We start from the raw sequence: 27329 nt of genomic DNA on the forward strand, positions 1-27329 counted from the left end.
CCCCCGCCCCGCACTGCTGCTGCATCACCCCCGTTGTTGCCTCGCACTCAAGACTGGTCCCAGCACCCCTCTGCCTTCCTATTCCTTCGTCTCCCGCTGTCCCCCTGTCCGAGTGCTTCCCCAGGGGCCCGGGTGGCTCTGAGGGACCCAGTCCAGTGTTGCCCCCCCGTCCAGGGCACACAGCGGGTCCTAGTGTGGTGCTCATGGCCATCCTTAGGCACAGCTCTGTGTGTGTTGCATGCAGCACATCCTGTGTGCCCGTGTGCAGCGGTGCTTGCCCCTGCCCCATGAGGGCCCCTGCTGCCATCCCACCGTGGGTCCCTTTGTGTAGCCGTACTACAGCCCATCCTGAAACGTGTCCTCAGATCCTCTTCTCTCTACAGCTGGTGACCTGCCAGGATGGCCATGCTGGGGGGCTACTGTGAGGGCAACAGCTCCATTGCCCAGGCCTGGGTCCAGCAGGGCTTCCAGCCCTGCTTCTTCTTCACACTGGTGCCGGCCGTGCTGCTGAGCGTCTGCCTGTTGCTGGGCGCTCTGCAGTATGCCTGCTACGCCCGCTTCGGCCGTGCCATGGAGCCCAAGTACATTCTCCACTCCCGCCTCTACCGTGGCCAGGTCCTGCTGTCCCTGCTCCTGGCTCTGCAGCCCTTCGGTGGGCTGCTGTGGCAAGGACTGGGGCTGGGACGACTCTACGGGTACATGTTGCTGCACGCCTGCCTCTGGGCCCTCAGCTGGGGCTGCGCCATTGCCCTCCTGCAGCTGGAGCGTACGCGGGTGCTGGCGCACGACCGGACACGGGGCCATGGCACTGTCCTCCTTCTCTTCTGGGCGCTGGCCTTTGCTGCCGAGAACCTGACCCTGGTGTGCTGGAGGAGCCCGCTGTGGTGGTGGGCACTGGAGGACACCAACCAGAAGGTGAGCTGGTGGGCTCTGGGCAGGGATGGAACCTTTTCTGGGGCAGGGGGGTGACCTGCACCATCACAGTGCAGGAATGGGATGTGCATGCCATGATCTGCCATGCCCAGGGTGTTTACGCTCCTGGGTTGCACTCACACATCTTTCATGTGCCTTGCCCCCAAGCTTATCTATCACACATCTCTCCATTCCACCATTCAGCTCATCTCCTGCTTCTGCCTGGCCCAGACCCAAGTGCAGATGTGGGGGTATCTGCCTGCTTCCCACATTCCTTTTACCCTCTGCTCCCCCCAGGGCTGGTGCACCCAGAGCCAGAGGGCACAGAATGAGATGTGGCAGGGAGGAAGAAAGGGGTCTGGGTGCTGCCTGAGGTGCTGTGCTCAAGCAGGGGCTCCCATTGAGCTGTGTGGGGTGTCCCCTCTCTCCTGGCTGCACTGCATCCCATCTCCATGCCCCAATCATTGTCTCTCTCAGCTCGTACCCATTCCATGCCCAGGGTTGTGCTGTGGGCTGGTTGTGACACTGACCCCACACTCTCCATCCAGGTGCAGTTTGGCTTCTGGCTACTGCGTTACATCTGCACATTCATGCTCTTCATCCTGGGTATGAAAGCCCCAGGGCTGCCCCGCCAGCCGTACATGCTGCTGATCAATGAGGAGGAACGGGATGTGGAGAACAGCCAGGTGAGTCCCGGGGCTGGAGCAGTTTTAGGACATCCTCCAGGGAGGAGCTGGGGCTAAAATGGAAATACAGCTGTCCTGGAATCAGCATCTTCAGGAGACGTGGGAGGGGTGAGGTTTGAGGCTGCCCAAGCTCCCTGCCCACTGTCAGCAGGATGGGGCCCTGCTGTGAGGATGGAGTGGGCACTCTGGGAGGACAGGGATGGTTTCCTTGGTGAAGTGTTCCCCAGGGCCATTGCTACCTGGGTTGGGGTGCCAAGGCAGTGACCCTTGCTCTGCTCTCCCACAGCTGCTCCAGACCAATGCCAGCAGGACCACCTCCACCTGGAAGGATTTCCGGAGGAAGCTGCGGCTACTGGTGCCATACATGTGGCCCAGAGGCAACCACCTGCTGCAGGGGCTGGTGTTGTTCTGCATGGCACTCATGGGACTGGAGCGGGCGATCAACGTCTTCGTCCCCATCTACTACAAGAACATTGGTGAGGCACCTGGAGCTCAGCATGTGAGGCTGCTCATGGCCTCACCGAGTGCTGGGAGGTGTGCTGCAGGGGGCTGGTAGAATATAGGGTGTCAGGGACCAGCACTAAGTTCTGGGGCTTGTTCCCATGGGCACCCAATAATGCTTCCTGCCCCTCCATCCTCACCCTTGCCTCCCTCTCCTCAGTGAATGAGCTGACGGTGGGTGCTCCCTGGCACACCCTGGCCTGGACTGTCTGCAGCTACGTGGGGCTGAAATTCCTGCAGGGTGGAGGTGCTGGTAAGGACCACTGGGAAGGACAGGGCACTGGGGAGAGACAGGGTGGGGAATGTCTTACCAGGGCTGGAGTGGCCAGGGATGCCCTTATCCCCCATAACTGCTGTTCTCTCTTGGAAGCAGCAACCAGTGCTGACCCTGGGCTGGGGACAGCAGGTGGACCTCATCCCAAATCCCCCTTTCCCAGCTGGGCTTTCTGAATCTTGCTTCATGCTCCAGGGGGGCTGATCTCGGTTGACCTTTTCATGTTGCCCTGCAGGCTCCACTGGCTTCGTGAGCAACCTGCGCACCTTCCTGTGGGTGTGGGTGCAGCAGTTCACCAACCGGCAGGTGCAGGTGCAGCTCTTTGCCCACCTGCATGGGCTGTCCCTGCGCTGGCACCTGGGGCGTCGCACTGGCGAGGTCCTGCGCAGCGTGGACCGGGGCACCAGCAGCATCGACAGCTTGCTCAGGTCAGAGCGTGCATGTGGCAGGTGGGGGGTGGCCAAGCAGCCCCACCGGGCCAGGCTGATGCGCCATCCCCCTTCCCTCCCTCAGCTACATCGTGTTCAGCATTGTCCCCACCATTGCGGACATTGTCATCGGCATAGTTTACTTCACCTCGGTCTTCAGCGCCTGGTTTGGCCTCATCATCTTCGTGTGCATGAGCCTGTATCTGAGTGAGTGGGGGGTCAGGATGCAGGGCTTCCAGGCTGTGGGGTGACAGGAACTTGCCAATGCAGCTCCCTCCTGCCCACAGCTCTGACCATCTTCATCACTGAGTGGAGGACCAAGTACCGGCGGGAGATGAACACGTGGGACAATGATGCCAAGTCCCGGGCTGTGGACTCGCTCCTCAATTTTGAGACGGTACTGTAGGCATTGGAGGAGTCACTGAGCACTGCTTGGTACTGTAGGGGACCATTTGGGTGCTGACCCCTGGTCTGTGTCCTGCAGGTGAAGTACTACAATGCAGAGAGCTATGAGGTGAACCGCTTTAATGATGCCATCGTCAAGTACCAGGTATGGGGTGCTCAGCACCAGTGGGGGAGTTGAAGGGGAAGGAGCTGAGCCTCACAGTCACCTGCAGGGAAGATGAAGCTCACCATGGGTCTGCTTTGGACACAGCAGCATTCCACAGGACTTTGCCTCTTCCAGGTCTCGGAGTGGAAGGTCAGTGCCTCTCTGGGCCTCCTCAACCAGACCCAGAACATAGTCATTGGTCTGGGGCTGCTGGCAGGGTCCCTGCTCTGTGCCTACTTTGTCACCGAAAAAAAGCTGCAGGTAAGGCTTGTGCCAGCCTGGGCAGCCTCCTGCTGAGTTGGGGCTCTGGGTCTGGTGCTGATGGACCCCTATACTGCGTCCTTTCCAGGTGGGGGACTTTGTCCTCTTTGGCACCTACATCATCCAGCTCTACACGCCACTCAACTGGTTTGGGACTTACTACAGGTAACACAGAGCTGTGGAGGTGCCTGGGGTCCTCCTTTCCCTGGGTGACTGGTTCTAGATGTGGTCCTCCAAACCCTTCTCTCTGGTCTTTGCCCCCCTTCCAGGGTGATCCAGAAGTCCTTCGTGGACATGGAAAACATGTTTGAGCTCTTCTGCGAGGAGCAGGAGGTAGGTGCTGCCTTTCCTGGACCCCATTCCCTGGATTGCCCCGTGGTCCTGCCCTGGGGACAGGCTAGCTCTGAGACCACATCTCTCCTCTGGCAGGTGAAGGATGTGGTGAATGCTGATGACCTGCACTTGGAGGCTGGGCAGATCGAGTTTGAGAATGTGCACTTCAGCTATATGGATGGGTATGGGGTGGTGGGTGCAGGGTGGAACAATGAGCTATGGGGCCTGACATATGGGGATATGGGGTGGTGGGTGCAGGGTGGAACAATGAGCTATGGGGCCTGACATATGGGGATATGGGGACGTGGAGTGGCCCTGAGCCCCTGTCAATCTCCCTCTCCCAGGAGAGAAATCCTGCATGACATCTCCTTCTCTGTGATGCCTGGGCAGACTCTGGCTCTGGTAAGAGTAGGAGCTTGGGTGTGGGTTCACTGTGGGAGGGTGGGATGGAGGAAGAGGGGCTGGAACATACGAGGGTGGGAAGGACAGACCCCCAACAGGGCCAACTCTTCCCTGCCCAGCTCTACTGGCAGCTGGGAGACTGGCATCTCCAAGTCCCTTTACCTTTGCCTGCAGGTGGGACCTTCGGGCTCAGGGAAGAGCACCATCATCCGCCTGCTCTTCCGCTTCTACGACGTGCAAGGTGGCTGCATCCGCATCGATGGGCAGGACATATCCCAGGTAAGGGTGGGAGGCCTGCAGGGACCCGGAGGGGGGACACACCAGCTCCTCTGGGCCACACAGCGCTGCTTGGTGCAGGCACTAGCACCCCCCAGGGGCAGGGATGAGCACACATGGCCCCTTTGCAGGCTGATGGCTATGCCAGGAGTGGGGTCAATGGCATGACTGCGGGACCCCTGGGCTGAAATGCTGGAGACTGGCCAGGGCTCCCTGGGAAGGGCCAGGCCACTGTCAGGGTGCTCCACCACAGGGTGGAGATTCAGCTGAGCCTGTGGTGCACAGGATCCTACAGCACACACCCTGCAAAGAGTAGGGGTCATAGCAGAGGGGTAGGATTGGGTTTTTGGGGTGGGGGTGTCTTTGCAAGGGTTTTGCATCTGCCTGAGCCCTCTCCCCCTGCCTCCCCAGGTGAAGCAGGCATCGCTGCGTGCTCACATTGGGGTGGTGCCCCAGGACACAGTGCTCTTCAATGACACCATCGCCAACAACATCCGCTATGGGCGGATCCTGGCCACTGATCAGGAGGTGCAGGAGGCAGCCCGGGCTGCTGATATCCACGACCGCATCCTTTCCTTTCCTGATGGTGAGACACTTGCAGTCCCCTCCTGATCTTCCCCTGCGATCCCAGGGTTCCTCATGACCTTCTAGCTGTGCTCACAGGTGTCCTTAGGTGACATGGCCCATGGGGACACTTGTGTGACCCTGTGCCTTGCTTTGCCTCGCCCTGCCTTCTCTCCAGGGCTAGATCAGCTCCTGGTTAGGGATGGGCAGAGGCTGTGCCAGGTGATTGTGTGGTCCCAGCAGGACCTCCCTGGGCAACAGAGCCTGGTCCCCCTCCCCATCTCGGAGGGCACCAGCACAGTATATTCCCGCCCTTGTGCCTGTAGGATACAACACGCAAGTCGGGGAGCGGGGGCTGAAGCTGAGTGGGGGTGAGAAGCAGCGTGTTGCCATCGCACGCACCATCCTGAAGGGCCCCCGCATCATCCTGCTGGATGAGGTAATGGCAAGGGCCTCCTCCCGCTCTGCAGCAGCCCCAACCTCAGAGGCTGCCTGCACTGCCTCCATCCTTTCCCCACACCTTGCCTCTCCCACAGGCCACATCCGCACTCGACACAGAGACTGAGAGACACATCCAGGCCTCACTGGCCAAGGTCTGCACCCACCGCACCACCGTCGTTGTTGCACATAGGTAGGGATGAGAGGAAAGGGCTGATCCAGGGGGTGCTGAGCGTTCTGAGCTGGCCAGCCCCTCCCAGAGGGGTACACAGACCTGTCCCCTGCTCAGGGGGTGACAGTTCCTGGGATTGCATCTCCTTACACTATCCAAACCCCACTCCCACACCTCTCCCCTCAGAGTCAGGATAACACCTGCCTTTCCCTGCAGGCTCTCCACTGTGGTGGGTGCAGACCAGATCCTGGTGCTCAAGGATGGGCGCATCGTGGAGCGAGGGAGGTGAGCATGGAGAGGGGCTGGGTACTGTCTGCCCACGGGGATCCACTCCCTGGTTCTGAGGCCAGCTCAGGACCCTGAACCCCTCTGCTCTCCCCACAGGCATGAGGAACTGCTGCAGAAGGGTGGCGTGTATGCTGGCATGTGGCTACAGCAGCAGGCTGGGGATGAGGAAGAGAACAAGGAACACCACACTGAGAAGCCCTAGGGCAACAAGAAGGGGTCATGAGCATGACTGGCGTCTCTGCTGTGACACTGACTCAGAGCCAGGCCCCCACACTGACAGGGAGGCCTTTGCTGGCTGTGGACTGGAGCCCGGTCCGTCCTGGAGCTGCAGGGGCTTGGTTGGACACTCCACTATATTTGTACCTGTTTGTTTTGCTGTTGTATAATTTCTTAAACCAGGTCCTTCTCAGCTCCTCGCCTTTGTATTCTGAGCAGGGTACATGCCTCGGGGCAGGGACAGGCAGGGTTAGTGCCTGTGCCCTTGGGTCAACCAGCAGCTCTGTGCCACAGGTTGAGCTCCATGGGCTTAGGCAGGCAAGGGGCCCCACACAAAGGGCTGAGCTTGGCAGGGGACTGCACCCCAACAGGAAAGGAAGAAGCAGGGCAGTTGGTGCCCCCTCACCGCCATGTGCCCCCCCTTGCACTCCCATCTGCAGAGATGTGCCCCTCTGGGCCAGATACCAAGTGACCACTCCCCCTAAGTGCCTCTTCATCTTGTGCTATGCTTTTATTTTCTCCCAAGCAGCACTTTGACAAGTCTCAATGTTCCCTCAGCCCAGCCAGATCCCCCCTCCCTCAGCTGGACGCGGCTCAGAGCAGGACAGCCCAGTCCTGTGCAGAACCAGGCATAGCCCCTGCAGGCCAGAATGGTTCCAGCAGCCGGAGGAAAAGCAGCACCATCCTGCACAGCAGCAGACCCCCTGCCAGAGGCCAATGGGACAAATCCCCCCAACCCACCCATCAGCTCCAGCCTTCAAACACCAGCAAGGAAGAGCTGGCTCGAGGCTCAGGGCTCTGTTTCTAAGAAGGGGTTCTGTGCCGCTGCTACCCCAAAGGGGATTCCCTGCAGCATGGCTGGAAAGAGGGAGGCATTCTTGCCCCAGCAGCATTAAAAAGGGGCCCTGGGGTAGGTTAGGGCAGCAGAGAGCAGCCAGCAGCAGGAAGGCAGCTGCAGCTCTCCCATGCGAGCCATGCTGGCACAGTCAAGTCACCGCCAAGGTTACGTTTCAGTTAATGGCCCTTGTTATATTAAACCAGAAAGGAAACAGCTCCATTCAGTCTCAGAGGGGTCCTGTGCCCCAGCCAAGCAGGGTAAGGCCCAACGTGCTCTTGTGCATGCAAACAGCACGGAGGCACCGAGGGTGTGGGGAGCAGGGAAGGGGCTGTCTTCACACTGCCGGGAGGCTGCACATTCAGCTATGCTGTGTCCAGGCAAAAGACCATCCCAGTCACGGTTGTTCTTTGCTGAGGGGCTGGCAGGGCCCTCCCCAGAGCATGAAATCCAGCCCCCTCCTACTGCGGTAGGCAGCTGCGTCCCAGCAGCTGTATGTCCAAGCATGCGGAGATGTCCCCATGTGGCTCTGCCCTCACACCACAGTCCCACCAGTGTTGTGACATGGCTGTGGCAGCCGTGGGTAAGTGCAGGCCCTGGGCTGCTGCCTGCTTTGGTCAGTGTGTGCTCAGCCTCGTCCTGCACCGTCTTCATCTCCCCAGGAGCATCAGTGATTTGCTGTACTAATTTTATACAGGTGCTGGGCCAAGGTTCCAGTGTGTGTTCGGTGGCTTACAGCTCCCAGAGAGACAAGCTGTCCCTGGTGAAGGGCTCTTGTCACCAGTGCCCAGGCCAGAACCCCACAGCATCCATGTGGGAGGCTAGAGCCACTCCTCGGGTCACAAGCAGGATCTCATGTCTGCTGGCACACCCTGCCTCTGCTGCCTATGACATGCTGCAGTTCGATGGCTTTGAACTGTGTGCCTGGAATGGGAAGAAGCGCAGAGTGAGCAAGAGAAGACAGGTTTTCTCCTCTGTCCTACAGTGGGGCATATCCAATGCTCAAGTCCCCAGGGCTGTGTGCTCAGCAGTGATGCTGCCACTGCCCCAGGCCAGGCTGCCCTTCTGGTGAAGAAAGCCAGTCTAGACAGAGTGCAGAGGAAGAAGAACACAGGGAAGCTCCCTCCGTGACATAGCTAGGCAGGATCAACCCCATGACAGTGCAGAGCCTATAGCCAGCTTCACTCACCTGCCGCTGCGACTGCTGGTACTCAGCTTCACTCGCTGACAGTGCCTGGGCCAGTGCCAGATCCTCCTCCTCCTGCGTGCTGCTGGGACAACACTGCATTATGTCCCTCAGCCTCCCCCAGGCTCATGGGAACAATGCTCAGAGCCCTTTGGAGTGGCAGCATCTCACTGCAACTCTCCAGTACAGCTAAGGGTGGGGAGCAACTGAGGATCACCCTAAAGAAGCCAGGGGCTGGGGAAGGAGCAGAGGATCCAGCTGGGGCTGGCAGCCACCATTCTGGGCCAAGGAGAGCCATGTTAATTCCAGTCTGTAAGACAGTGCTTTTAGCACCACTGGGCGCTGTGCCTGAGGACGTGAGCTCCTGGATGTCCTCTGTGAGCAACCCTACTCTGCTTCTGCCATGCTCACCCTATTCTCTGTGTCAGTCACCATCCCCTCCCAGCTCCCCCAAGGGCTGAGGGCTTGCTTGCTGAACAGAGCTTCCTGATGGCTCTAGACTATTCCTTTTTTCCCCTGTCAGCCACAGAGAGGCATCATATGGAGACACATGCTGAGAGAAATAACCCAGAGTCACATGATGCTTCCCCAGGCACCTCTCACACACAGGCTGGGCGCATGACACACCACGTGTTTTGGGGTTGTACCTGGGTGGCTGCACTGAGCTGTCTGCTGACTCTGCCAGGGACATCTCCAGAGCTCGTTGCAGTGCCTCTTCCTCGCTCTGAAACAAAACACCTTGTCAACAGCTTAGCCAGGGTGGGGGGCAGGAGGCAGCCCTCAGGGACATGTGGCAGGTACAGTCTTGACTTGCCAAGGGTAGGTGAATCTCCTCTCTCCAGGAGGTCAGACACAGCCAAGGTGAAGGTCTGGGGCTCAGGACAGACCTGCAGTGCTCTCCCCCTGTCCAAAGGAACACACCTCTGTCTGCTAATACAGGAGTATGCCAAGAATACCAGTGGGAAGCAGCTTCCAGTCTCCTCCTCCACCCTTGCCTTGCAGAACAGAAAGACAATACCTGGGGAAAATGGCTGGTGCGCTTTATCCCTTTGGAGAAAACTGAGCACCAAGTGCAGCATAGCTGCAAGCTCTGATTTCCCACAGAGCATCCAGGATCCCTGTTTGCCAGGGAAGGCCCAGCTAGGACCACATAGTCTCCTACAGAATGTGGGTTAGAAAGCAGTTGTTGCAGTCACTTCCCAGGTCACAGGAACCACTCAAACCCACCCCAAATGCCCAGGCCAAGCCACTCACCAGTCCGTTCAACAGCATGGCAGCTGGAGGGGAGGTGCTACGACTCTGCAACACAGCTGCTCTGCCTCCTCTGCAAACAGGAAAGAAGCTGGGTTATTGTCAAGGCAGGGAGGCCTGGTACAAATACTGAGTTCTGCTGATACACAAGAAGCTGTCACTCCGGCGTTCCATGGGAAGCCAAGAAGAGCCTGGTCATCCCCACCTCAGAATTACAAGTTGGGCCATCACCTTACCTGGCAGAGGCTGGAGAAGAGGAGCTGTCTGCTGGCCGGGCAGCTCCGCTGCTCGATGCGGTGACTATTTTGGAGGAGGATGCCTGGGCTCTCGTAACTGCAGCGTGCCTAGGACAGACAGGACGCCTGTGAGCAACTGTTTTACCATCACAAGCTGTTACTGGGGACTGAACACCCCAGGAGATGAAGCTGGATAAGCAAGAGGCCTCCTTGGCTCCCCGCCCCCTTCCTCCCAAGAGTACCCATGTTGTGGCTCAGTTATTCCCAAGAGTTTCAAGTGCTGTTTCTCTACCTGAAACTGTGTACCAGGATAGGTAGAAACCATCAGCTCCAGAATAATGAGATGGGCAAAGAAGCAAGTGCAAAGCAGTCAGTGGGCAGCATCAGCAGCTTTTGCTACAGGAGACTGTGCACATATCTCTGTTTGGTGCTGCTGGAGGACACCCCAACACACCATGCAGGGAGTGTGAGAATGCAGCAGTCCCAGACAACAGGCCAGGAGCAGCGGGGCTCTTTCTTATCACCCATCTGGCAAGCACAGCCCCATCTGTGCCAGCCTGTCTGTCCCCAGGCCCTCACCCTGCTTTGGAGAGGGGACGCCCTGCCCCGCTGCAGTCATGGTCCAGGGGGTGCCGGTGTTTGAGGCAGTAATTCTTGTGGCACTGGTCACAGATCACCTTCATCATCTCCTTCTGCTTGCAGCCAGGCTTCAAACACTTGTTGGTGAAGATCTGAAAATGACACAGCAGTGGTGAAAAGGAGCACGGGGCTCCAGGTCTAGGGTTGTCCCCTCCCTCCATGCCAGGCCCTGGGCATTGACCAGCTCTTCCCATCAGTGTGTTATCTGCAGGACTCTAGAGTTTGTCTCTGAATACCAGCTTTCTTTAGATAGTTTATTAGTAATTCACTGGTGCTTTGGTCTCCATAGATGAGGATTTCCACAACCACAGAATGCAGAGCAGGACAAAGCATGCCTCGCCCAGGGACTCCTGCCTTCCATGCCAGTGCAGTGGGGACAGTCCAGAGCCCTTAGCTGTTGCTGGGCTGGATTCCTGCAGGGCCAGCTCCCTGCAGCAATTTCATCTCCTGGCAAGATGAGGCAGCTAATTGCTGACTGCATTTTCTTAATGGCAGGATGCAGTTTCCCATTCTCACATCCCAAGTGACTGCCCAGCCCCACTCCATCCCAGGCCTCAGACTGCATTCACAAAGCCCCATGGATGCTCACACCTCCAGCTCACCAACCGTCCTTGCCTTCAGCTTGTGCCAACATGGAAAGCACTGGGCAGGGGCAAATCTGTGTTGTTTTCATCCCATTCCCAGGCTTTGTCAGGGACCCAGCAGAGCTCAGCAGCCACACATAGAGTATCAGGTTCATACCTTGCGCTTGCGCTGTGCGGGATCGGATTTGCAGTCACGGTCAATGTGCTCACCCACCACAACATCAGGCATCTCCCCCCGCCTCACGGGGACTGGGGTGTTGCAGAGTGGACACACTGGGACCTGCACATCCTGCAGAGATAACAAAAAGGGGCTGGGAGCAGGTAGCTGGGCAACCTTGAGTGCTGTGCAGCCAACTCCCTCCCTTTCTGGACCTGCCTATCACAGCTTCTACAGCATCAGCTGCAGTTTGAGATTCTGCTCACAACCCTCCAACCAGCTTGCACAGCTGGTGCACAGGCATGTGCACCATTCCGGGAAGGGAAGACAGTATGGCTGGGAGATGCCCAAACCATTTCACCCAGTGGCAGAGGGAGGGCTGGATGTTTGTGGCATTGAGATGCACATCCTGCTTTCAGGGGCACCTTCAGACTCAGCACACATCCCAAGGGGGATTGTCCAAGTGATCAAAGAAATCACAGATTATTCTGACCCCTGGCTGGAAAAACTCAGCAGCTCCATGCAGGAGGGTGGATGAGGTCTCCTCTCTGCACTTACCTTCTTGTAGGCAGAGGTGCAGTCATGCTGGGCATAAGCAATGTGGTCGGTGCAGAAGATCTGCTCGCAGGCATCGCACTTCAGGGGGAGGAAGTCTGGGAGCGGGGAGATGCCGCGGGCAGAGAGCACGGAGGTCAGCACTGCCCACCTGCAGCCCGGGGGCCTCCCCCACTTCCCGAGGGCACAACCCTGACCCGCGGCAAAGCCAGGGCCGTAATTCTCATCCCCCAGCACGGAAGCAAAAGATCTGCAGCTCCATAGCCACGTCTTAGAATTACCCAGGGCTCCTCCTTAAAACGTGCCCTCCCCGGGATCAGGAGTAGCACCCGGAACCACACCGAGCTCCCCATGGGCTGCTGGCCTCAAGCCGGTGGCGACCGATGCCGCCACAGCCACCACGGGATTCGCCCATCGGGATAATCGGAAGACGAATAGGCCCCAGCGGCCCCTCGGCACCGCCGTCTCCGGCGTCCCCAGCCTGCGGCACCGAGGGCCCTTCCCTGCTGTCCGCGGCCCAGAGCCGCTGCCCGCCGGGGCAGAGCCGTGTCCCCGGGCTACCGGCACCGGCAGGCAGCCCCGCCCTGGCAGTGGAAAGGACCAGTGACCCCTCTGCCAAGGGCAAGCCGGGCGGCACGGCTCGCCCTTCACCCCCCGCTGCACCGCCCCGCCGCCTCCCCGCAGGCCGGACTGCCCGGTCCGCACCACCCAGGCCCGAGCCCGGGCCCGCGGCCGTGTCGCCCGGGCGGGAGCCCCGGCACCCCTGGTCCTCACCCAGGCGCTGGCACGCGGGCCAGGAGCAGTGCGCGCCCAGGTCCGGGAACTCCATGGCAGCCCCGCCGCCACCAGCACCGGCGGCCCCGCCGCGCCCGCTTCCGGCGGGGCGTTACGGGCGGGCCCGAGCGCTGCCCCGCCCCGGCAGCTTCGCCCCGCCCCGCAACATCCCCTTCCTCCGGAAGCACCGCCGGCAGCAGAACCACCTCCAGAGATCTGCTGCAGCGCTCGGGGCAAGGCGGAGCCCAGAAGGGCCAGCAAGACGTGTCTCTGCCCACATGGGACAGCTTGAACTCGAGGGAATTCCCTCTACCCTCCCCCTGCCCCAAGGGGACACAAACCATGGATATTCTGCTGTGTAACACAGCTTCTGGCTCTCTTCCAGCCACCTCGGAGTCCCCAGGTGCCACGCTACGATGCCCAGCTAAGCACAGAAGGGGTGTTTGTGGGGTCAGGGGTGCAGAAGGCATGAGATGCCACAACAGCAAGCAACTGGAGTACTGAACAGGGCTAGGAGTGAATTTCATTGATTGCAAAAAACTCAACTCCACACCCACCCAGCAGCAGAACTCAAACAAGACAGGGAAAACAATCACCCAATACCCTGTTACAACAGTGACACAAAAGATGGTATAATCTGCAGAAGGGGGTCTCTTCACTGCATAGCACCCATCTGCTTTTGTCCCCTTAATGCTACCCTCTGTTCCAAAGACCCCTTTCCCTCCACTAGCCCCTAAGAGCCCCTTTTGACTATGCACCCCATCCCTTTCCCCCAAACAAAACCAAGGAAAGTTAAAATTATTTACACTTTTAGCCATTTAAAAACCCAATAAAATAAGATTGCATATGTCCTACTGGGGATGCGGGTATTAGCAGCAGCTACAGCTAGCTTGGTACTCTGCGTGCAAAACGAAAGACAAACAGAAGACAGACCGAAATACTGCACCATTACTAGGAAGCGTTTGCTGGGGTTGGTGTTTCAGTTGTGGCATAAGGCTTCTAGGAGCCGGCTCCTCCCCAGCTGCAGGGCCTCCCGCTCAGCCAGTGAAGGCCGGGCTCGAGAAGGATGGAAAGGATTCATTATTCCAGACACAGCACATTAACACTGACGCATTTCCATCCCAGTCAACACAAACATTTAAAAACCCGCTGCACGTTCACCGTGTGAGTTTTTCCTTCTTTCCAGTGACGATGGAGGAAAAGGGGGTGCACGAAGAAGACCTAAGACATAGATGCTGCTGTCATCACTGCCTCCTCCTCATCTCCTTGCTTTGGCAGCTCAGCAAGCACAGCAGAGGAGGGAGATGGAGCGGCAGGAGACTCTTGTGCCTCCTGCTCCTCTCCAAGCCCTAGCTCTACATCCATTTGCTCCAGCTCCCCCTGATCCAGTAGCTCAAAGTCATCTGCTTCCTCCTCATCCTCTGGTGAAGCTTCTGTTTCTGTCTCCACCACTTCACTCTCTGACAGCTGTGCTTGGAAACTCAGTTTCTCTTCAGGCTCAGTGGGGAGGAACTCAGAGAGGGAGGGCCCCTCGCTGGCCTCTGAGGACCGCAGCAGGGCAGAGAGGGTGTTCTGCACCGCCGTGGTGATGGCAGTGGTGACAATCTCCTCACTCAGCGTGTTAATGCAGATGCCCAGGCCCGGGGCAGGGGCAGTCTTTGGCTCTGTGCTGCCTCCTGCCGCTTGACCACTCCCATTGAAGTGCGTATTTACAAAATGGAGAGGAGACGCGAGGTGAAGGATGGAGAGGTCAGAGTCCACGGCCTCTTTCTCTGCTGAGTCCAGCTCACAGGCAGCGTGGGCAAGCTCAGGACCCAGAGGCACACCAAACGCATCTTCATCACTCTGTGGTCCCAGGTCTCTGGAATGATATTCTTCCACGGATGGAAACTCTGCCAGGTCCTTGGAAAATGACTCCTCTGGCTCACTGTGCAGGCTCTGTTGATCCAGGTCTGAAAGGCACCAACATTAAGGCACAGGTTCTCTCATCTCTACCTCCCACCCACCTTCTCCTAGATGACACACCATGGCTGACTTTTGAGCATCTTCCCCATCCTTGGAGCACAGCAGGAAGAGGTCTGTAGTTATCCCATTCTCTCAGTGGCATAACTCACACGGGAGTGTCCCTTTTGTCATCCTGTTCTATGTGCTCTGTGCTCAGAGTGGACTTCCTGCACCAGCTCATGCTCTCTGCATCTAGAGCCCCCCACGAAAACCCTCAGGGTCAGGGAAATGGTGCTTACAACACGTCACCTGTGTGCTCCTCCCCAGACACCGAAGTGACCACATCTGAGTGGGTACCTCCATGTTCCTCACCACTAACCAGACCTCCTCTGAGCTAGGAAGTCTGACAGGGTGGCATGTCAGACATGTTTCACCCAGCACCATATACAGGTGTGTGACTATTTATGCAGTTATTTCTGTGGGACTCTGTGAGTGCCTTTGCTCCCTCGCTGGTGTCACAAGACAGCATTGCTTTGTGGGGCAGTAATTAGAGGCAGATGTCTACTGGGGACCAGCTTATGATCAGCCATGAAGTCACGGCATGCTGTGCTGCTTTTCCTCCTCCTTTCAATGCTTTTCCCACACAAATAGCTGGGTTCCCTCCCTGTCCTCCTATTCATAAGGCTCATTGTTCTGGAATAAAACATCCAGGGTAAGGGGGGCAGCAAGGCATCACATACCTTCAGAAACATCTGTCAGCTGTGGGGTGGTAGCCCTTGAGACAGAAAAGCCCCCACTTTCCAGGATAGAAGCCTCCTCATCAGAGAGCTCAGAATCTGTGATTGACAGTGCCAGGGCAGTTTTCTTCACATCCACCTGGACGGGATGAAGGCAGAGGGACAAATTCATGTGTGTCTGGCTAACAGTGCTGCCTACAGGTGCCTCTAGAGCTTCCAGGCAGAAGCTTGCTGGAGGGACAGTATGCTGGGCAAAGTGCTCACTGCACTACAGGGAAGGGCGGTCTCAGCTCATTGGCTTTCCTGCAATAAATCACTGCCTGAAGCTTTGCCTGCTCTCAGTGAAAAACCCAAAAGAGGCAGTACAAGATGGGATCAGACTGTGGGAGTCTCAGGAGGCTTTGATCCTTCTTCCTTTCCTGGGATGACCAAGAAACAGAACGCCCCTTCCCTTTTGCATTCACACTGAGCCCAATGAAGCCTTCTACAAGAAGCAGTGGTTCAAGGATCCACATTCTTTTGGAAACTGAAGCTTCCCACCTCACAGCCCAGCTATATGCCCAGAGCTCCTGAAAAGAAAGACACTTGGTCTATTTCTGCAGTGCAAATATAGAAAGGTCACACACAGTCTGCCTGAGAGCAGGGAACAGTGCAACAGACACTAGTGCTGCTCTCATCTCCCTTTTTCAGTGTTGAAGAGCCCCCGTACATTACACCAGGGGGAGTTCATTTCTTCAAGAGACACTCATGTTCTTTGAGCATTAAGCATAACCACCAAAGTCATTCTGAGGTCAGGAGGAGGTTGGGGCATGTCCTTACCAGCATTGTGGCACTGAATTCTCAATACCCACGTTGGAGACAATGGCCTTCATCAAACACATACCCTTCTCTCCTTTGAACTATGTCACTAAGAAATGACTTAGTGCTCTGCTGTTTGTTATCAATGCAGCTGTACTCAGACCACCCCTTGGCTCTCAAGCTGCTACAGATCAGACAGGAGGGACTGGTTTCCGCTCAGATCTTTGTGCTCTTACCACTGGGGAGAAGCCCGACAGCTCTGCCTCACTCTCACTCTCTGTCTCTGCTGTTGGCTCATCACCTACGGCGGGCTCACTCTTCGCTTGTCGCTCTATGAGAAAGAGAAGAAAGGCTTTACATGACACTGAAGGAATTTTCTGCCTTTATATATTACTTTCCCACTACTTCTACTACCATGTGAAAGTGTACAGGGTTCCCAGAGACAATCATAATCTGCTGCTCTTGTGTGCAGTTCTCAGGATCACCTGGGAGCACCTAATTGCTCTCCCCATAAACCTCAAGTTTCCACCTGCTTTCCTCTGCTTCTCTGCAGCTTTTCACCACACAGTGTTGGCAGATGTGGCTTCCTATTGTCCCTTTGCTAGGGCTCCACCCTAGGAGTACAGCACCAAAAAAAACCAGACAGAAGGTGGGTCCTTACTCTTCTTCTCATGCTTGTGGTGCAGCGTCTCTGCCTTCATACTGTAGTCCAGTTTCATCAGGACAGGCTCCAAACGTGTGTACATCCTCTGGATCAGCTCGTGGTAGACCACCAGAGGCCAGAGCAGAATGCTGAGCACTGTGGACACAGGATGCAGTGAGTGTGAGAGACAGACCAAGCACAACCCAATCCTCCCTGTGGCGCCACAGAGAAAGACTGCATCAAGGGAAACGCAGTTGAATGGCATCTGCTTTCTCATCTGACTCTGCTTAAAAATCCTCATCCATGGCTATTCTTACTCACTCCAAAGCTGCTTGATTAACTGGGCTTTACTGCCAGATCTCTGTTAGAATACAGATTTATGTTAAGATGAAGTGTAAGTCCTTTTCTTCAGCCACTACATCCCAGCCCCAACATGCAACACAAGCCCTGAAATGAGGTTATTAAAACTAAGTATCATCAAAACTTCTATAAGGGCAGCAGCATAGAGCTCATATGTAGATGTGCTCGCAGCAGAGCACCAGAACAGTTATTAGGGCCTCGTGATGCAGTGAAAAAGGTCTATTTACCAAACACACAGCTGCATTAACAACACTCTCGATACAGAAGCTTCCCACTTCCCTGGCGCCTCGGCAGCACAGCCTCAGCCGTGGGGAGCAGAGGGCAGCAATATTTTAGCCACGGCTCCCTCTCCTGCCTTTGCAGTTGTACTGCACGCATGCACACACAGAGACTTCCCGGAGCGCACACCCTGTATTGATTCATCATTTATCACAGATCCCCTTGAGAAAACCACAAATCTGCTTCTACCAGCGTATCAACAGCACAGTTAGGTCACGTTTCAGCTTTCAAGAGAGCTGCTTATACTCACAAATGATGTAGGAGATCATTATGCCTGGAACATAGTGTCCAACTACAGCCAGAATCAGGCAGCCTGAACAGACACTCATGCAGAACTGAAGGAAGAGAGAGGAACAAAGAGAAGTGACAAGAGGCAGAGATACATCTACGCAACCAGAGCCGGAAACCCAGTTAGCGCAACACAAGGGATGCTCCTAACAGTCAGTCAGCCAGCTCTGCACCGAGTACATTCAGGTGCTGACAGTCACAACTCGGACAGCTTGGTTGGGTTAAGCTGTAAGCATTAGAGGTTCAAGCGCAGGACGACCAAGGTAACCCAACACCCCAGTAAAACATATCAAAAATTTATTGGACAGTTCTTTATGAAGTAAATTATGTTCCTTGAGGACAGGATTGGATATTGCAAATTGCCATTTTGGAGTTCATGAGGAACAGACAGGAACCTGTTACAGAGTCACCAGATGCTGTGCCACTGCTGTGCCATAAACCAGCTGGCAGAAGCATTAGCAGAACCCACGCTCCCACCAGACCAGGACCTTCCTCCTCTGGAAAAAGCAGAAGTATACTGGTGCAGCCCTAACAACCTGTCTTGCATTCTCCTGGGGAGGGGGAGAAGTGAGGACACTCTGCAAGCCAGCGCATGGATTCAGATATGGACTAAATCCAGCAATGAAGAGTTTAACTCATAATGGAAAGGGTCTGCAAAAGCTAAGGGCCCTCTATAGGCTTTGTTCCCAATGAATTCATCCTTTAAGGGCATCCTGGGTCCTGGTCTTCTACTCTCTTTTCTGACATTTTAACAGAAAAGGAGTAACAAGCAGTGTTAGAAACCCACTCCTTTTGGCACACTGAGCCCCAGGAAGCCTGACACAATCCTAGTGGTTGGTTGGTCCTATTTTTTGTCATGCTAAGCCAGCTCCTGTCTACAAACCCTTTCCAAACAACACGTCACAGCCATCATAACACGTTTGATGACAAGTTTCCATTCACTCAGAAACATTGCTGCATTTGGACTTGGCTAGCTACAATCCTGACTAGCAAAATAGGTAAGACCAGCTTAAGTATGGAGCCTGCGAAAGGGGCAGAAACTGTAGGCCTCCCTTTTTTCCTCTCCACTCCCAATCTAAGAGCTTCCTTTGCACACTGAGAAATAAAACTAAGTACAGCAAGCCATTCACAGGAGGGGTTAAGTTCAGCTTCAGTTTACAAGTACTGGAAGTCAATTACTCATTATTTAAACTTCCCATGGTACAGAGTCTGAAAGGAATGAACAGCAAATATTGAACAGGGACAGCAATTGTAAAAATATTGAATTTACATTCTTCCATCTCCTAAGCCATACTAACGGAAAGAAAAGCCCCTGCACAGAAGAGTAGGTATCTCCAGCTTACCTTGGCAGGATTTTGCCTCTTGTACTGTAGCAGTTCCTGCAGGTACAGCCTGAAGGTGACCCAGCTCTCTGCCAGACAGTGGCACAGCTCAGGGACACTGAGCAGGTGAGGTTGTGCCCCTGAAGTCACCCCCTCACTAGAGACAGACAAGAGCAAGAAGACAATCTTTGAACATGGTCTGTTTTGCTGGAGGGGAGGAACAGCTGCACTGGGAAGCAGTTCCCTATGAAAGGCTTGACAATACTGACTGCATCTTCAACTGAACTATGGAAGATGCTTAATTTGGAGACAGTTTTTTCTTTAATCAGGAAGAGTCAAGAGACACTTGAGCCAAGCAGCAGCAGCAGACATCATGCCACAGAATCCTCATGCCACAGGCCCAAGATGCAAAGTGGTTTATTCAAAGCCACGCAGACAAAAGTGCTGAAGGTGGAACTAGTTACACGGCCTCCCCTTGCACCAAGTCCAAGATAGGCAGAGTGTGGTGCTCAGACCTACAACCATGGCCAAGGATGCAAGCCACGCCACACAGAGAGCACATATGGCTTGCAAAAGTCAGTCTCTGTGATTTTCTTCTCTTTGGAGGATTCTTAAAATAGTTCAGGAGAGAGTCAGGGAAGAAACCCGAGAGTTCCTAACATCAGAAGTACTTGAGCTTTATTGCTACTGAAAGAACACTAGCTTTCCCCAGAGTTTCAAAATGTGGCTCCTGAGCTGATAAGCAGCTCCCAGTGCAGGAGAAATGGCTAGCAATGTTTCACAGCAGGAGCCATGCAGTTTATCAACAACAGAAAAAAAAGGACAGGTGAGATCACCATAGTAAATTAAGGCTTCCCCACTCTCCCCTCCCACCAAGGAGCACATCAGTGAGCTTACCTCTCCCCTCTCAGCTCCTCTGATGGTTGTGCTGTAGAGAGAACACAGCAGATTAGTCAGCCAAGTGAAAAATACAATCTGACATTTTTACCAGTTGGAACAGAGCAGAGCTGGAGATGTATCACACTTAGCTAGGGATGCACCCTGGGGATCTTCTTCATGCTCTCACGCAAGCAGAAATCACTGGCTTGGAGTCTGAGCTGCGCAGGCTGCAGTGAAGCATGCCTGGAGACTCGGAGAGACCGGAGCACTGGGCTCTGGGCACCCCAGTATACCCTGCAACCTGCATTGACAAACATATGCCAGTACACTCATATCTGAGGTGCACCCTGGTGCTAACATTTGGGCTGCAGGGATCACACAGCTTATCCCAGTGTCCCAAAAATCTGGGCAGTGCCATTCCCATGGCAGCTGCGAGCCCTTGTCATTCACAGGGGGCTGCCAGCACAATTTCTGAGCTAGGGAAAGCTTCAGTTTCCACCTCAGAGCTAAACATGGCACCAGGAGGTCTGAGCTGCATTTCCCACTGACCAGCCCAGTCCCTGGCAGGATGCTGTGTACAAATACCAGAGACATCTCCGTTGTCTCCATCTTATCCCATGGAATTGCATAAAAAATAGCAGTCTTGTGCATAATTTTCTAATTTTAGGTCTCTTTTATGTCCCCTGAGAGCCTTTTGTGCCAGGCACAGATAAAACTACACTCCTAGGGTCCATCAGTCTGGATACAAGCAAGGAAGGGAAAGGCTCTCCCATTTCTCTCCCCACTCAACTCAGTGATGACCAAACAGGGACTCATGGAGTTTATGTAGTACTGAAGGGAGGAGTGGTGATTCAATGGCAGAGGTCACATATGATTATGTTCTGACTTTAAATACAGAAAGGAAAAAATATTTCTGTGACAACTGGAACTCACAAGCCTGGTTGCTCACAGATTTGGGTGTCCTGACTAGCTGACTAGTGTCTCAGGATGTACAGAGCTCAACCAAAGCTCTTCTATCAACACAGCCTTTATAAGTCTCCTGTATTTAATGAGGCCCTGTTCACACTGATGGCTTATCAAGGTCTATCCTCCTCTACCAGTCCGCCCACTGTCCTTAAGCTGTCAGGGACAGATACATCTTTGATGCTGTCTGACCAGCAGCCAACTTGGTCCAAGAGACTCTAAAAGTCAGTGGGACCCTGTCCCTCACATGCGCGGCACCATGTAAACAGATCTAAAATAAAGGAAGAGAGTTTATGTTCAGAGACCAGGCTTATAATTAGAAATGGGCTAATAAAATGCAACATGCAAAAAAAGGGAGTTGAATCCTCCCCGGAGTCATCAGCCCATCACAAAGCCCAAGACTGGCAGTGACGCCCGCAGGGAAATGCACAGAAGAGGTGAGCAAACATCACTGCCATCACCCATCCAGACTTTAGACTCCATCCAGCTCAAGCCACAGAAGGGAGCAAATGCTTGTAGCCACCCTGCCATTGTTCTCCCAAGACACAGGACATTGGGCCAAGTATGCCAGACTCCTCCTCCTCCTGCTGCAGGCACTGCACCAGCCTGCTCGTGCAGTGCAGTGGAGCGGGAGGCCATCCACCCGGGGAGGAGGCGATTCTTTGAGAGCATGACCCAGATTTCCAGTAATCAGGCCTGACAAGAGGAGTCAACTGCTTGCACACTGGGCTGCCCATCCGCTCCTCTGCCCACGAGTGTTTGGCACGGTGGCTGGGGAAGCTCACAGAGGGAGCTTGGGGTGCAAAGTGAATATTACGGATGCAGCTCCACTTTCACGGGGCAGCTGCTTCCCTCCTGTGACCGCCATTGCTGTTTTGTTATTGTGCTCAGGAATCTAAAGCTGCTTAATCACAGCACACAGAAATCCAGCTCTATTACCTGCACTAAATCACCAAACACATTACATCTGGCACTGGCCAGGCTGTGAGGGCTGTCTACATGGGTCACACCAGCTACCAGATGAGGTGCTGGGACACTTGCCAACTCTGCTGGACAGATATGCCAGCAACACAGTAAGTGGGATGGCACAGGAACCCCACTCCTCTCCAACTGGCTGCAGTCATCCAACCCATCCAAAATACACCAGCAGAGGGAGTGAAACAATTCTCCTCAGTTGATCCTGAATGTTTCAGAGACACTTTGGGAAGCTGCAGAACATTTCAGCAGGCTGCCGGGCCTTCACGTGATTTCAACTATCTGGCAAAACACAAGCTGTCTTTAAGATCAACAGTATGTTGCTTCCTGTAGTAAAGTAGTCTGCCTGCTGGTCATCCCAAAGCGTTGAAGTCTTACACCAGTTGGAAGAACAGCCCAACCACAAACCTAGAGCATTTCCAACAGGATATGTTCACTTAGTTAAGGCTTAACTCCAGCCTGTGCTGCAATACTGTCTAGCACAAGTACAACTAAGCTGGCAAGCAGGACACCCAGGGCTGGCCTCAGATCATCAATAACTGGCTGAAATCTTTCTGTTAGCATTTCATACTGGATTGTGGATTAATACAAAACACTTGACATACACCAGACTCTTCTGGGAGACCAGTCAGCCATGCAGGAGTTTAGGTTACATGTTGGTACTGACAAATTATCGCTGATGGATTCCTTGGCTCTTACAGGTTTTCAACACTTCTCCAAGACGCATTCTTCATCTGTGTGTAAACTTTAGCTAGAAAGCAGGGGCCCTTTTTAAGGAGTACTAGCATTCAATTGCAATGCAACCTTTGCTAGAGCTCTTCCACGCTGCACTCTCCTGCACTGACCAAAACACAGCTGCCAAACAACAACACTACCAAAAACATCCCCACTTGATACCCATTTCAGGAGAAAATGGAGGTGCTTCCTAAGTCCTTAAACAATATTTAAGTGGAACTCTATGTAGATATTGAGACTGCATGGGAGCTGAAAATACGCAGTCCCTTCTGACAGGGCCCAAAAAATTTGCACATTTCAATGCTGTTAGTGTGTCCCTGATCACAGTGTGTGAGTAGCTGCAAAATACATGCTGAGGTTTTAGCATTCCTTCAGAAGTGATGTTATAAGCAGTCACCCAAGACATACACAACTGCCATAAGCCAAAGTTTGTGTACGTACGTGCTGACTCTTGAAGGTATGGTACTGACCCACTTCCCAAAGCTCCAGGAAAGGCTTACAGGAAGCACTGAGAAGAAAAGCCACAAAGCTGCAGCTCTGTGTCAGTGGGAAGTGAGAGCCAAACAAGAGCCCCTAAGTATTCAGGAGTGTCAATTCAATGGGAGGTCCCTCAGGAATGCAGAGCACCACTCCTTCCTTGTGGCTGAGGAAACACGGTCCAGTGGACCATGTCAAAATCAGGGCTGTGACCTAACCAGGCACATCAAAGAGGTGTCCCTGTTCTCTGCTGTCAGGACCAGAAGAGCAGGAAGGAGTGAAATGTGTGAAGAACACCGAGGAGTGGCGCAGTAGGATGTGCACCAATTTCTCACAGAGCCCATGACACAGGACGAGCCTAACCCCCACTGGTGCTGGTTTGTTTGGTCTTCTTTTTTATTCCTCACTACTCTGCACCATATAAGTTGATTTCAGTATGGATTTCCTATTTCTTCTATGATAACACCACTTTTACAGGCCTAGTACTTGCTGGAGCGATTCCACCCCCACCTGCCTCAATGACACCATTCTGTACTGGACCCCAGGATTTTGCATTTCTGGACACATTTCAAGTGAAATGGTTTGGGTTGGCTTTAAACTATTCCCTTAAAAAACTATTGCGAATAAGCAGGAAATTAAATTGGCCAGTGCAGTTTAGCTGCCTAGTTACCTGAACCACACAAAGCAAACAGTTTCAAGACTACAGCTGAAATATATCTAATCTTATCAGGACTTCTGTGAAAGCAGCCTTTAAGTTAGTAGGCTTTTAGGTCAAATAAAGGGCACCTTACAAACACACATATAGAGGGGCTTTCATTCAGAAACCCTCCCTTACAGTAGGGGGGCAGGGATGGAGGGCCCCAAGCTGCCTTTGAACAGCAGCAGTAAATGCAGTAGGCAGGTCTGGGTCCAGCCATTTAATAAACTTCAATGAAGGAGGCACTCAAAGCAGACAGCAGCCAATCCATGTCTATCATCATTATGAGGCTATTCCTCTTGCTGCTTTTGTGGCTAATATCAGCAAAGACCCTTCAATAAACAGGAAAGATAAGACAAGTGATCGGACTCACTGATTAGGTGGAGATCAGATGCTGTTCAGTAAAGGTATAATACATTAACTGTCCAAGCTGCCAGACCTCATCATCCACTCTGCTATCTGCCACAAAAAAGTGGCTCTCATCTGCTCTGCCTCTTTCAGGGCATAAGCCCACACTGAACTTAACCAAAACCAAAACACTTCAACAGTCCCCATTTTCCTTCCCTCAGCTCATCGGGCCATACATGCTCAGATTTGAAATTATCTTTTTGCCATGACATTTGCAGGAGAAAAAAAGACACACCAGAAACATCACATCATCCCTGTCACCAGCTTCCCTGGCAAGCTAGCTAGGCCCCTTCCCTTAATCACTCTCAAAATGAAACACTCCCAGAACTTTTCAGCACTGGAAGCAATTCTCCCCATGCCTAGAGTATTAGGATACATCCTAATCCTCTGACACAAATAGGTAAGAGGCAGCACCAGTACCTGGGCCTGCAGTTACAGTTGGAACAGTGCTTACATGACCTATGAGAGAGCCAGGGAAGGGCCAGCTGTAGCAATAGTCCAGCAGCTGGTAACACTAGAACTGTGTCACTAGGTACAGTGCTATATCACATACCTGAGAAATCAAACAGGAACCTGGGCTTCCACTTCTCCAACAAGAGGATGCCAAGAAGGGACATGCTGAGGAGAAAGAGGGGTCTCAGGGAAGTGGAGGAAAACAACCTAGAAATCAAAAAAGGAACTGTTAGGCAGGGGCAAGAAAAAGGCAGCAAATGACTGCTCTTGATAAGCAAACAGATACAGCTTAGAGCACAAATATCCAACTGCTATGGGCCACTGTAGCAAGCATTGTACTCTGCAGACACCCACCCTCGCCACACCACATTCTCAAATGGTGCCTTTGGCTCACCACCTAACAACTAACTCCCTGCCATCTCCCAGTGCTCTCCTCCCTTGCTTCTGAGCTCCTCCCTTGGTTGTAAAACAAGGCTAATGCTCCCTTGTACAAGTCTCTCCAAAGCCTCAAGGTGAAGGCTCTAGATAACATAAATACAGATTGCTGTAGCAGAAAACTGGTTGCGACTCAGCCTGTTCGCTGAAAACTTACATTTGTCATCACAAGATCCAGCACTACACACAGGTAATACATCTTGCCATTCTAGATGCCCATTCTCTTTTTACCATTTCACCAGAGCCCAGCTAGCACTTAAATGGTTTAGTTGCTCACTTGACTTTATCATAAAACCTTTCATGTCCCTCATCCACACACTGGCTTGAGCCACTTGCCAGCTCACACAATACTACTCACACATGGTTGTGCAATGCCACCATCAAAGAGTTTATCTCCCCACTCCACAGAGATTCAACAGCAAAGGTCCCAGGATGGCATGTGTGCCAGCAGCGGCTGTCTACATTCATCCTTTCCTCCAACTCAGAGGAGCTGTTTTTAAGTCACTCCAGAAACAAATGCCAGGGAAATGCATTCACCTTCACCCCTTTAATGAACATTCCTTTCCAGAAAGAAAGAGCCGCTCTGCTATTTTACCTTTCTCCCCTTCAGTGAATGTTTGCCAATATCTAATCTCAAATACACCAAACAATGACTGGAGTCAGGGAGCATCTCACAGTGCAGAGCAGGGAAGGGTTGTGCTTCCTACCAAGCCAGAGGCAGAGGACCTAGATGTAAGATCTGCCTTACTGGGCAGCACAGAACAGAAGCTGCACTTTCCATGGACTTACAGAACCTCTAATGATCTAAACAACGTTTGTATCCCTTCTCACAGGACAACAATTCTGTAGCTTCATACCATCTCTGAAAGACTTTCCTCATATTCTATCTCATTTATGGACTGCAGTTGAAGGATGCTGGCCTGAATCTTCCATGGGACCATAAATGATTTCTCCTCTCCCTCTGTGATATTTAAATCTCTCTCTGCTGTCCCATATTCTGGGCACTCTTTGCTCTTCTCAACCTTTTCGAGTACGGTCCCTGGGCCAGCATTGTCTATCACCCTCGACATCTCACCTGTGCTTCTCGCCCTCCTCCTCACTTCAAAGCTCTGCTATGAGACCTTTCCAGCTGGCACAGTAGTCCAAAACTGTTTAAGCACCTGTCTACCACAAATAGTATGGATGAAGGAACAGAATGTAAGCTGCCTCATCACAGTGACTTCAGAGTTTATTTGGTCACATACTTTCCCCTCCTCTGACTTCAGAATCTGTCCCTTCCTATGTCATCTATGTCCAACGTTTAACCCTTTCCCTGGACACTTTTGACCTTTTCTGCTGGGAAAGCCACTGGCTGAGAGCATTTTCATCAGTAAAACTGACTCACTGTTTATACAAACAAACAGGATGTTTTTCATTCCCATCCACAGCTGGGCTCTGCCACTCACACTCCCGGCTCCTCATGCTGCTCCCCTGCCCGAGAGGCAGAGAAAGGAAAACAGGGAAGGGGGAACACTCCCATGCCAAAACCGACTGGCCTAGGCTTTGGCATGAAGAATCAGCATCTCCTGGGAAAGATTAACGAGCAGAAGGGCTTAAATAAAACGCCTCAGGGCAGCTGCCGCTGCAGGAGGCCGTGGGGCTCGCTGACCGCCGTAGTGCGGTGAAATGAACCGATAAAAGCACGGATGCAAAAATTAACCAGAAACGTGCCTGGGCGAGGCTCCAGTTGGGCCCATCTGCATTTTGTTATCGCGGGGCAAAGCAAATCCTCCTGGCACTTTCTCCCCTCAGGGAGGGGCCTGTTTATGCCTGTCAGAGGAAAACAGCGAGGCTACTCCCGGCTGTGCACATCCCACGGCGATGCGGGCTGCGGGAACACGAACAGCAGGCACCCGGGGGGCACTGCCCTGGGCCCCGAAACCGCCGCACGCCGCGGGCACCGGCACGGCCCGGACGGGCGGCACCGACAGCCCCGGTCCTCCCCCCAGCCCCAGCTCACCAGAGGGCCCCACCGAGCGCGGCCGCGGTGACCAGGCTGTGCAGCGGCCTCTCCCACACCAGCAGCCGCTGCGCCGCCGCCAGCGCCGCCTCCCAGCCCCGCAGCCGCTGCCGCAGCGCCGCCGCCAGACGCGCCGCTGCCGCCGCCGCCGCCTCCTCCTCCTCCTCCTCGGCCGCCGCCGCCGCCGCCTCCTCGGCGCGGCCGCTCGCCATGGCTGCGGGGGGGGGAGGAGGTGCCGCTGTCACCGGCCCGGGCGGGCGGTACCGCCTGGGGGACCGGCGGCCGCTGCCGCCGCGCGCGTGCGCCCGGGGACGGAGCGGGGCGGGGGGGGGACCGGGGGAAACCGGCGGCGCGTGCGCCCGGCGGCGGGAGGGGCGGGCGGCGGCCGCGCCCCCCGCGCCGGAACAGGAAGGGCGGGC

General features: G+C 54.3%; 3 protein-coding genes across 6 annotated transcripts; 1 reads left to right on the top strand and 2 right to left on the bottom strand.

The window, feature by feature from the left end:
• The first annotated feature begins 362 nt into the window (after positions 1 to 362).
• On the top strand, positions 363 to 6484 carry ABCB6 (ATP binding cassette subfamily B member 6 (Langereis blood group)). 3 transcript variants are annotated; one of them, XM_017825296.1, is made up of 19 exons: positions 374 to 915; positions 1461 to 1598; positions 1885 to 2074; positions 2260 to 2352; positions 2609 to 2801; positions 2887 to 3008; positions 3089 to 3198; positions 3286 to 3351; positions 3487 to 3612; positions 3701 to 3777; positions 3882 to 3945; positions 4042 to 4127; positions 4290 to 4347; positions 4522 to 4626; positions 5035 to 5209; positions 5514 to 5626; positions 5724 to 5818; positions 6014 to 6082; positions 6182 to 6419. In XM_017825296.1, exons 1-19 carry the CDS (start codon positions 400 to 402, stop codon positions 6285 to 6287), a joined length of 2502 nt encoding a protein of 833 aa, XP_017680785.1. In that variant the 5' UTR covers positions 374 to 399; the 3' UTR covers positions 6288 to 6419. The 3 variants fall into 3 exon arrangements, with proteins under 3 accessions (XP_017680786.1, XP_017680787.1, XP_017680785.1); XM_017825297.1 differs by lacking the exons at positions 5514 to 5626; positions 5724 to 5818 and having other exon boundaries at positions 363 to 915; positions 6182 to 6484; XM_017825298.1 differs by lacking the exons at positions 1461 to 1598; positions 1885 to 2074; positions 2260 to 2352; ... (7 more) ...; positions 4042 to 4127; positions 4290 to 4347 and having other exon boundaries at positions 363 to 766; positions 4541 to 4626.
• A 303-nt stretch (positions 6485 to 6787) lies between these two features.
• ZFAND2B (zinc finger AN1-type containing 2B) lies at positions 6788 to 12631 on the bottom strand. Of its 2 annotated transcripts, none has more exons than XM_017825312.1 (9): positions 12519 to 12631; positions 11748 to 11842; positions 11190 to 11321; positions 10389 to 10540; positions 9810 to 9917; positions 9577 to 9646; positions 8970 to 9046; positions 8326 to 8404; positions 6788 to 8060 (listed from the first exon to the last, which is right to left on the bottom strand). In XM_017825312.1, the coding sequence occupies exons 1-9, from the start codon at positions 12571 to 12573 to the stop codon at positions 8022 to 8024; spliced, it is 807 nt and encodes a 268-aa protein (XP_017680801.1). In that variant the 5' UTR covers positions 12574 to 12631; the 3' UTR covers positions 6788 to 8021. The 2 variants fall into 2 exon arrangements, with proteins under 2 accessions (XP_017680801.1, XP_017680800.1); XM_017825311.1 differs by having other exon boundaries at positions 8326 to 8407.
• A 385-nt stretch (positions 12632 to 13016) lies between these two features.
• Positions 13017 to 27212, bottom strand: FAM134A (family with sequence similarity 134 member A). The gene is made up of 9 exons (XM_017825309.1): positions 26911 to 27212; positions 24577 to 24683; positions 19787 to 19817; positions 18911 to 19046; positions 17530 to 17614; positions 16659 to 16796; positions 16234 to 16328; positions 15203 to 15338; positions 13017 to 14470 (listed from the first exon to the last, which is right to left on the bottom strand). The coding sequence occupies exons 1-9, from the start codon at positions 27120 to 27122 to the stop codon at positions 13740 to 13742; spliced, it is 1671 nt and encodes a 556-aa protein (XP_017680798.1). The 5' UTR covers positions 27123 to 27212; the 3' UTR covers positions 13017 to 13739.
• Positions 27213 to 27329: the final 117 nt, after the last annotated feature.

This window comes from Lepidothrix coronata, unplaced genomic scaffold, assembly GCF_001604755.1.
Source record: "Lepidothrix coronata isolate B3197 unplaced genomic scaffold, Lepidothrix_coronata-1.0 Scaffold118, whole genome shotgun sequence".
In the NCBI taxonomy this organism is placed as follows: domain Eukaryota; kingdom Metazoa; phylum Chordata; class Aves; order Passeriformes; family Pipridae; genus Lepidothrix; species Lepidothrix coronata.

Excerpts from the sequence above, each read along its gene's own strand:
- FAM134A (XM_017825309.1), bottom strand. The coding sequence starts at position 27,122 with ATGGCGAGCGGCCGCGCCGAGGAGGCGGCGGCGGCGGCGGCCGAGGAG. Across the intron at positions 19,818-24,576 it reads GTTCCTGTTTGATTTCTCAG|CACAACCATCAGAGGAGCTG; the intron begins GTATGTGATATA and ends TTCTCTCTACAG. Across the intron at positions 17,615-18,910 it reads AGAGGCAAAATCCTGCCAAG|TTCTGCATGAGTGTCTGTTC; the intron begins GTAAGCTGGAGA and ends CTCTTCCTTCAG.
- ABCB6 (XM_017825296.1), top strand. The coding sequence starts at position 400 with ATGGCCATGCTGGGGGGCTACTGTGAGGGCAACAGCTCCATTGCCCAG. Across the intron at positions 1,599-1,884 it reads GGGATGTGGAGAACAGCCAG|CTGCTCCAGACCAATGCCAG; the intron begins GTGAGTCCCGGG and ends GCTCTCCCACAG. Across the intron at positions 4,128-4,289 it reads CACTTCAGCTATATGGATGG|GAGAGAAATCCTGCATGACA; the intron begins GTATGGGGTGGT and ends TCCCTCTCCCAG.
- ZFAND2B (XM_017825311.1), bottom strand. The coding sequence starts at position 12,573 with ATGGAGTTCCCGGACCTGGGCGCGCACTGCTCCTGGCCCGCGTGCCAG. Across the intron at positions 11,843-12,518 it reads GCCCGCGTGCCAGCGCCTGG|ACTTCCTCCCCCTGAAGTGC; the intron begins GTGAGGACCAGG and ends CCCCGCTCCCAG. Across the intron at positions 9,047-9,576 it reads CCATGCTGTTGAACGGACTG|AGCGAGGAAGAGGCACTGCA; the intron begins GTGAGTGGCTTG and ends GTTTTGTTTCAG.